The sequence below is a fragment of the Lonchura striata genome, chromosome 4A, assembly GCF_050655825.1.
Source record: "Lonchura striata isolate lonStrDom1 chromosome 4A, ASM5065582v1, whole genome shotgun sequence".
In the NCBI taxonomy this organism is placed as follows: domain Eukaryota; kingdom Metazoa; phylum Chordata; class Aves; order Passeriformes; family Estrildidae; genus Lonchura; species Lonchura striata.
The window spans coordinates 19,744,014-19,754,047 of record NC_140742.1 but is presented as its reverse complement, the minus strand read 5'-3'; the positions used below and the strand labels follow the sequence as shown (position 1 = coordinate 19,754,047).

General features: G+C 42.3%; 1 protein-coding gene across 6 annotated transcripts in view; it reads right to left on the bottom strand.

The window, feature by feature from the left end:
* Window positions 1–621: 621 nt before the first annotated feature.
* Window positions 622–10,034, bottom strand: part of HTR2C (5-hydroxytryptamine receptor 2C) — a 248,622-nt gene continuing 239,209 nt past the window's right edge. For all 6 annotated transcript variants that reach the window (XM_031504841.3, XM_031504840.3, XM_031504838.3 and 3 more), the window contains one exon: window positions 622–1,890. In XM_031504841.3, the coding sequence (XP_031360701.1) occupies window positions 1,058–1,890 (833 nt within the window). In that variant the 3' untranslated portion in view covers window positions 622–1,057. The remainder of the gene's footprint in view (window positions 1,891–10,034) is intronic.

Below are 10,034 nucleotides of genomic sequence, written 5' to 3'. Positions count from 1 at the left end.
GAGAACCTTCTGCTCTGTGCCCAAAGCAGTGTTTTGTCACCAGTATTGTGCTGGAAAATAAACGCAAATGCTAAACCAACTAAAGAATAACTAGATGAGGAGTGAGAAGAGCAGAGATTTGGCTCTTCCAAAGCCAGACCACTCTTCCTCAGATAAGCCAAAGCCCCTGGTCCTCCAGCAAACTGTGAAGGCAGTGCTGGCCACACTGAGCACAGCCTGCTCTGTCCCAGAGCTGATGGTTATCTGCAAGACCAGAGGAGGGCTTTTAATGAATCCTAGGCCTTCCATTTACTCAGTGTTTGAAGTAGATAACTGGGGATTGCTCTGCCTCTCACAATTCTTCTCCTCCAAGTCTGAGATTGATCCCAGGCAGGACTGCAAAACCACATTCTCTGCCTTTCTTAGGGGAGCTAAAGCTTCCTGAGGAACAGAAAAAACTCAGCAGGATTGAAGAGGGAGCCAGAATCTAACAAAGGTCCCTTGAAGTGCAAGACTGACACAGTATGGCAGAAGCCACTACACATAATAGGACATGTCTGGCCAGTGTCTGCACGGCCACTACGCTGTTGTGATGTCTCTCTTCCAGGTTTCTGTAAAGTCTTTACACGGCACAAATAGGGGTGAGGATTTAAAGTATATATTTACTGTCAACTTGAAAAAGAAAGTTATACTGACCAAGTCTAATAGCATGTATTTGATATATAACTATTAACGTGCCATTCTGGACTCCAGCAAATTCCACCTGAGATAAATATTCAGCATTTTTGTTCATGCACTGGAAGAAGAATTCAAACATTTTGTCCATGACATATGCAAAGTAACTAATAGTTCTGATCTAGTATTAACAGTAAATATAGAACCTTAAACTTCACTGCAGTATATTAATATATATTATTTTAAGTACTGGACTGGAAAGACAATTCTTTTTTCTCTTAAAAAAACCCAAAAGCTTTGTTCAGAATGCAATATTTACATTGTCCTTTGACTGACACTTACATTTTTACACAATATATTTTGGCAACAGATACACTGTAGCAAAGGTCTGTGAGAGTCTCTTTTACACACAGCTCACTCGTTCACTTACAGCATTACAGCTGTTTATGGAGAGCTCTGAAGTCCCTGGTTGCATTTCAAGGCCCTCCTCAGGTTCATCTAGTTCCATGCTATTGAATTCATTGCCATTTCGATAACTAGTTAAAGACAGGTCTTTGCCATACAAAGCTGTTGAAGCCACGTTCAGACACTGATTCTGCCTCAGTGCTGATTTTTTATCAGGCCTGTATTGGCAGCGGATGTAATTGGAGAAAGCCCTGCGGTAGGTTTTGTTGAAGAGGGTGTACACCAGGGGATTGACCCCTGAGCACACATACCCAACCCAAACAAACACATCAAGGAGCTCACTCAACAGGTCTTTATCGCAGGCTTCTTTGCAAAGGACAGACATAACATTAGTGATGAAAAACGGACACCACATGATGAGGAACAAAAAGAAGACAATGCCCAGGACCTTGGAGGCTCTTCGCTCATTGTTGATGGATTGCATCGTTCCTTTCCGGAAAAGCACTGCCTCCTTATTTACAGGGGAGTTCAAGTGGGAGGCCCCCTCGTGATTGTGAAGCATTGAAATGTTCTCTGTGTTGTTTTCCTTCTTGAGGCAGTTCACGCTGCTCCTTCTCTGCTTGGGCACCTCTCCACACATGAACACCGTGGCCTGTCTCTGCAGCACCTGAACAGTCAGGCAATATGTGATCACCATGATGATGAGAGGGATGAAGAAAGCCATGAAGGATCCAATGAGGACGAAGTTCTCATCGTTAAGGACGCAGGTCCCATTTACAAACACCCGGGAGTCATCCTGCAAACCAATGACCGGAATAGGCATAGATATCCCTAGGAAAATGAAACCAAAAAGGAGACTGTTACCTTTGGATACAGGGCTCCAAAGAGGCAGCAGAGACAATGAAGGTCCTTTATGCATTCAGCCCACTGCCTAAAGCTGCTTGAAAGAGAAGTTACTGCTTCCAAGTGAAAGGGAAAACATTCAGCAACACTCCTGGGAACACAGCTCCAGGGTAGGACACCCTTCTCCAGGAACAGCAACAGCTTTGCTGTGTTCCACAGCTGACTCAGTGAATGCAGTCTAACTCCTACTTTTCTAGCATTAATTGGAATTTGTGGGTGTAGGAAAGCTGGAACACACCACTCTGCTGTGTTCCAACTGATCTCTCCATACCTGCTAGTTTGCAGTGGGGGGTTGAAAGGGTAGAAAATAGCAAATTTAAAGAAAAAAAATTTTGAAATATTAAAGCACTAGCGCTATGAAGATTCAGAAGCAAGATTCTTACAGTAATTAAAATAATTCTGTCAGAAAAATAGCCATTTTTTCCATGGCACCACAAACACATGGAAGCAAAATTCTGGATCTCAGGGCCGTTGCAGACAATCCCAGTGCAAACAGAAAGTGGTCTCTGCAAGACATCACTCAAATATTTTTCACATATACTGAGATCCAAAATTCATCCCTTGACCTGTGAAGCTCAATCTCATATCAGGACAGACCCAAAACCTTCCAGAAGCAAAAACATATTTTCGAATGTCACAACCTATGTGCACAGGAAAACACATGATGGGCCAGATCTAGTGAAGGCATTATGGGTTCATCTAGTCTTGTCTTGTGTCTTTGGCAAGTACCAGAAGTTTAGGGCCATGGTACAAAATGGGTACAAAATGGGGCAGTTGTAAGCATTATACCATAGAAAACTCCAAAGCAAGAATTTGCATCCAGATCCCTTTGAGAGATTTATCTTAATGATAAATCTTACAAATCCTTGATCTCATTTGTAACTCTACAATACTCAGTGGCATTCAGTTCCTCAACCTCTCTTTCATCTGAATAAAGTGTTTCTTGCTCATTTAAATTTGCTGCCTGATAATTTCCTTTGCCTCCTCTCAGTATGTCTACTGTGAGAAGCAGTGAATAATCACTATCTGGTCACCTTTTCTACCTTCTTAATGATTTTACAGATCTGCTATCATCTTTCCTGTCTGACATCTCTTTTGTAACTGAAAAATGCCATTCTATTTACTCTCTCTCCTCATGCCAAATTCATTCTATGCCTTTGATTATTTATTTCTCTTTAAGTTCCTTTTTGACCTTTTAAACAAACAAACAAACAAACAAACAAACCTCCTACACATCCGAGCAGCTAGAAAGCAAGAGAATGGATTCTGTGCTCCCCTCTGGACACCTGGCAGGCATGGAGCACCACTCCTCAGTGGTCTGTGTGTCTGTGGCTGACCATGCCCACCTCGAGATCCTCCACCCTAGAAATCACCAACACTCAGGCCGCTGTTGTGCCTGGATTGTTTTTTTAGAGTTGCTGTGAACATCAGAAGTCATAAAGCTAATCCTGTGGGATTCTGAATTTCTTAACATGAAGAAATACATGCTAAAGCGATTAACAAGGGCATTTTTACCACTTTAGCTAAGTTTTTTCAGGATTCTGGGGAATTCATCTGCAATTTGTCATTATCAGAAAATTACCATTTGGCAGTAATCAAGTGATGGAATTTCTTCTGAAAAATTAAGGATTATAAATGCCTTCTGTGACTGTAGCATGCATTTCTTAGCTCAAGTACTAGTTCCAGGATTTGCTTTTCTTTCCCACTACATGACAATGCTCATCAGCGCACCTTTGGCAAGGCAGCTGCCTCCTTTTTGATATGTTATCTTGTTTGTGCCAATTCCCTGCCACTGCAATAACCTTCACCTCATAAATCCATCATTAAAGACATCATCTTAATGCCTTGGCTCCATCAACCACAGACATTTGGGAAATGGTAGAAGTCAGACTGAGCACTCTCTACATGAAGAAGAAATCTGAATTAGGTCAATGGCATTACACTGGGATTATATTTACATGTATAATTTTATGCTTTAGTGCCCTCTATAACACCTACCCTTTGAAATTAAACTCCAAAATGAATGAAAGTTCATTCATGAACTTCCATGAAGTAGTCATCATTTAAGTTGGTGTTATTGCTTTAGCCAATGGAAATGAGATGAGGTTTTGGGATATCTTCACACATAAACTGACATTTATGTGACACACATAAGGTACATTTAGGAAGAACAACCTAGTTCTGGGATATGATGGATAAACAAATTAAGAGCACTGATGACAGCCTAAAACTCTGCATGAGCATGAGATAGCTCAGCATTAATGACAGGGAATGAGGAGGTAGCTGCTGGAAAAGAGGAAAAATGGAAAAGTGTCTCTCACCTCTTGCATAAGAAAGTGAGATTTCAATATGAGGATGCACTGAGTCTTTATTTGCACTTTCTTCCTGTCTGGGAAAATCCTATCATTAACAGCAGTAGAAAGAAAGATGCCCTCAGATAAGCTGGCAACATGCTTTGATTCAGCTGTCAGCTGGATTCAGCACTGCTCAGGGGGCAACACTACCCTTATCTCAAATACCTTGTTTCACTCACATCTATTCTTTGAAACTTGTTCTTTAATATATGACTTATGACCAATCCACTGCACAACTGAGTCTGAACTGGAACTAATTCTGTTCATACCTTGAGCAACAGAGACTGATAGTTAGAAACGTGAAATGTCTCAGACACCTCAGAGGGCTTCCTTCATGGGGAATTACTGCAAAATCACTGCTGCCACAATCCCAAATGCACTAATATCTGCTTGCAGACACAGCTCACAGCCTGGCCCTTGTTTCAGCAGGGGTGCCTTGATCACTCCTGAGCATTCCCAGGGCTGCTGGACATGGATGAACATAGATGCCTGCCTGACTTGAGTTCTGCTGTTTGGACAAGTACACAGAACTAACAATGCAGTTTTAACTGCCCATAATTTAAGAACTGAGGTGGTCAGAGAATACCAAACTCCCCACTGCAGTGCAAGGAGGGTGAGTATCAAATCAGGCAAGAGGCTCTGAAGCTGACTGCTGTCCACAGCCTTTCATCAGTGCAGCTCTCTGAGCCCCAGTGCAGACCATTTCCTGAGTTTCTCCCTGACACACTCTTCACCAGCAATCAGGCTGACGTAGTGAGCTGAAGTCTCCAGCCTCACAGGCATTTTCCAGTTGTGCCAAATAACCCTTTCTAACTACAATGGCAGCAAATTCCCCAAAAGAGGCAGTGCTGCTGCAAAAACTTGTAGGTTAAAGAGCTGCATATCACAGTGCTCTTCAGAGCAAATTTGGTCCTGTTGTTTGAAGTCTGAGCAGTACCTGGGACAGCTGGATTTGCCCCACCAAGAAGAGATAACCAGCCACTACCAGCCAGTAAGCCATGAACCAGGTCCCTACTGGTTCAACACTGGGAGCTCTGGGCACCCTTCTGCCAGGCATCAGCTTGAGCAGAATGTCTCACCACAACACTGAAGGTGAATGATTTTTTTCCTCCTTTAGCTTCTGTTTGACAGAGCAGCAGGAAGCCACAGAGAGAGGGATCCTCTGGATTACAAATCCACTTACAAGTGTTGTCCTAACTGCTGCCTGTCAGCTTTGAAGATGCTTTTAAGCCACTACAAATTTTCACCAAATGGGGCTGAGATGATACTGTGGGCACAGAGTAACAGATGCTCTTCACAGATTCTAAATTAATAAAACAAAATCCAAATGGCTACAAATACAGATTTATAAAATATTTACTAGAGAAAAAGTTGGCTAAAAAGTCCAAATTTATATTCACAGACACTCTGACTTAAATGAAAAACAATATTTTTTTTGTTTTTAATACCTTGTTTTCGTCAGTGAAAGCCCAGGAGCCTGACAGAGATTACAGAGATTACTGAATAGCTGTGTCTTTAATGGTTATTTCCACTATAAAAGGGAGTGATTTCCACTCTTCTAGGAGAACACATTTGCTCCAAGGACAACTACCTAACTAAAGAAACAGAGGCATATGAGTTTACTCTGTCTTTCCATGTGTGGAATTCTCAGGGCTGAATACAAAAGTGGTCACATTTTGCTGCAGCTACATGAGCTTGGGAAGACCAGGGACGACCTCTCCTGGTGTCAGCACTCAATTCAAAGTCTGTCTTGTCCTTGGGAAGAGCAGCTCTGCTGCTGTAGGTGGCTTTGAACTTCACTGCTACTCCAGACATTTACAGACAACTGAAAAGGAGAAAGCAAAGTGAAAGCTGTGTGCCAAACAAGTCTGCCACAAATACACCACTGTAAACACAAGTACACTGCTAACATTACATGTTCAAATCCATATCTTTAACCTCATATTTAAACAAACATAAGTGAAAATAAACCTCATATTTAAACTAAAACAAATCTGTTTTGGTTTCTTAACTGTCTCACAAAGTTCCTGCACATTTCTCTAATCCAAACATTGAGAAGCAAACCCCACCAGGCAGCAGCCTCCTGACTTGCAGTGTGCAAGAAAATGCACTGGGTTCAGAAACCAAAGCTCTTCAGAGGAAAACTGAAGAATGCGGGCTTCTGAAGTGTTCAAAATCACTAAAATTCCATATTATACCCATATTTCAGCAGACTAACTGCAGTGCCTTTCATGTATTAATATTGCAACAATGCAATATTTAATGTTGGATTAGGTCTAGTTTTATCTGACCATTCTAATAAAACAATTGTGCTAGCCTTGTATTGGTTGAAAGCCAAAGATAAAAGGGGAATGAACTTTGAAGGATCTCCCTGCCTGCAGCAAGCACAACTGCAAACAGATGAAAGCCATTAGTGAATGTGCCTGGACAAGCTGATGACCTTTACTCAAAGATTGGGAAAGCATTGAGCAACCTGAGCCTAGATGGAAAACCAGCAAACAGCAGTATGACAGAAGAAATAAATTCTTTTCCCCACCTGCCCTTCTATTTTGCTAAATTACTTCTGTTGGTTTGCACAATGTTTCCAACTGTGTATTTGAAGGAGGGTGATGGGGATCCTGCTCATACCAGAGCTGCTGCCAGGGCTAGCTGCCCCAGGCAATCCAACAGTGATGGCTGAACTGATGCTCAAGAACAAAACCTCAGACACAAACACCAGCATCCCCCTTGCTCATGGGAACAGATCTGGTGGAATGGTCAGTCTAATTTCTGTCAAAATTTTTCACATACTGTCACCATCTGCTGCTGTCCCAGTCAAAACTTTTCACTGACATCTAGTGACAAGATCAAACCAATCCAAGCACCCTGAAATCACCTGGAATCCCAAGGAAGTTTCCTTGTTATGAATTCAACTTGTTATCAGCCAATATGTTCTTCCTCACCTTGATAACTCTTGGTACTGTGCTGGGGAGATCAATGACCCTCTTGGGAATCATGGAACAAACAATCAAAAAAAGTCTTTAGATAAAATAACTCTGTTAGACTACTCAAACAAGTGGGAAACAGGCAGATGACACCTTAGTGTTTTGCTCTAGGTCATAAAGCAAATATTTCTGTCTCAGCCACAACCAGAAGGCAAGCCTGAAAAAGTTTAATGAGCAGAAGCCAGCTCTTCTGCTCCACAAGAGGCAACTTGCAGTCCAGCTTGCAATGCTAATGACACCTCTGCACTCTGGTGAGACAAACAAAAGATATCAGATAAGCACCACCACAGCATCTCTGCCTACAGGCCAATCAACTACAATCCCATGCTCACAAAGGAAGAATTTTAGTCAAACATACTCTATCAGACATTCAGTGTCAAATCTAAAAAGGCAAAAAAAATTGAAAATACATTAATACATCATAATTTAAATCTCCCAAATCTGGAGAGGTATTAAACTCCCTTTACTAGTATGCAATCATTTTTCTCAGCAATATATGTGGTTGCTGTCCTTCTGTTAAAGCAGTGTTCATAGTCAGGAATGTGTATGTTTTTCCAGGAAATGGAGGGTGCCTGTATAACTTTTGCTTTGTCAATAAGAGTGGTTTGATCACTGCTTCCTTGTGTCCAAGTGATGAGCCACAAAGCCTACCTGCTTAGTGGGAAAGGTTTGAACAAAATCCCAAATGAACATATTTTGACCTTCCATGTGCTGTCTTCTTCATTAGCAGTGGTTTTGCCCTTTTTTTCCATGAATCAAGTCCAGAGGTTTGTGCTAACTTGAAGCCTGCAAAGAAATTCCTGGAATTTTTTGTCTTATCCCAAAGCATGATCTCCCAGGAACAGCTAGAACCCAGCACAGAGCTAAGGGTGCCAGGAGCAAACACATGCCACCAACACATGAGCCAGAGAAATACCTTGCTGAGCAAGTCCCTGGCCCCAGAGACACACTGATGGGCAGAAATGCAAGTCAGAACCCTACATGTGCTGGAACTGTGACCTGAGGGAGGCTGTGAGAGCTGTTCCAGGCCCTCTTTTTCTCCATGCACAGCATACCCTCAGCACATTCCCCTGCCCTAGGCAACCACAGTTCCTTTTGGATCACTGGTGCCACTCCAGGCATGTTTCTCAGGCTGAGGATTGTCTCCAGTGTAAGAGGGGAAGGCTTAGCTGGTACCTGAAGGCTCTTGAAGGACACCATTAGAACAGCTTGCAAGCATGAGGCTGCTCAGCCCCTGAGAGAGCCAAATACCACGGCAGAAACAAAAAGCTGTTAGATATAAGTTCACATAGTCTGAGATGAGTATTTACTGATCCTCACAGCACACATTTATACTTTTCATACTCTTTCATATTTCTATAAATACACCTCCTCAATAAAACAATGAAGCACTATGAAAGTGTCCCAGATTGAGAAGCAAGATGTATTCATTTGCCATCTGTATGGCAGCTGTCTTCTGTTAAGCGGGCTTTCCTTATCTCTTCCACAACCAATCCTCTCTCAGGAGAGACATCTGCTGATAATGGGCCACTGAATGTCACTGCATGACTGATAAGAACTAGAACATCCCACTGTGAGATGCTCTGCCTAGAGGGAGGAGCCAAACATTCCTACCTGGATATAATCTCAAGTTTCTAAAACACCAGCACAGCTTTTTCTGCACTGGATTTCCCAGAGGAACAGCTGCCTCTTCCACTGCCTCTTCAGAAGAAGACTACGCCTTTCCTACAGGATCACTGCTCCAACAGAACCACACCTGACACTCCAGGAGCATTGCAGCCACAATTCCCAATTGGACTGTGGCCAACACCCTGACCAACAGGGTGTCGGTTGTATTCTGACTCTGTCAGTGTTGTTTTGGTTCACTGCATTGTTTATTTTTTTTTAATTTATTTTGTTCCCTAATAAAGAACTGTTATTCCTGCTTCCACATTTTTGCCTGAGAGCCCCCCTTAAGTTCAAATTTATAATTCTGTGGGAAGGGGTCTACATTTTATCATTTCAGGGTAGGCTCCTGCCTTCCTTAGCAGACACCTGTCTTTCCAAACCAAGAGAGAAAGTTAAATGGGGATTTAAATTTTATTTTTAAACCTGAATGGTTTATTGTATACGCAAACCTCAGCTACCTTCCTGAAATCAAAATGACAATATCATTAGTGAGTCAGAGAAAGAATGAAAATGTTTGCAAACACACACACACACACACACACACACACACACACACAGAGTTTGTGGCATCTGCCTATGGCACTGACACACAGAGCAAAATGTAAAGGATAGCCTTGGTGACTTATGAACTAAATTGAATTTACTGCTTCTGAAGATGTGAAACTGTGAGCTGGAAAATTGGTAGCATGTGTAATTTCAGCACTCTGTAGCAAACGACCAAACCTTGAACACCCCAGGAAGCAGAGGAAAAGCCTTTCCAGGCATATATTTAGGTCACAAGGAACTTCAGAATTAAAATGTTTCAGTTACTTTCGTATCAGAATCAGAAGCAATGTGTGTGTGCCTCCACATCAATGAAGTGCTTTCATTCAGATTTTCAAAGGGGTATTTTGTTTATTTTAATATTACCTAGTTAACACTTTCTCCTGTATGACCCAGTGTGCACCCAGGGTTTGACTGGTTCCTTACCACTGCTGCTGACCCCTGCATGGGGACCTCCAGTCACTACCAAAGTGGCCCAAGGGCAGCTTCCTCAAAGCAGGACAGAGGGAGTCTGGTGAGATGG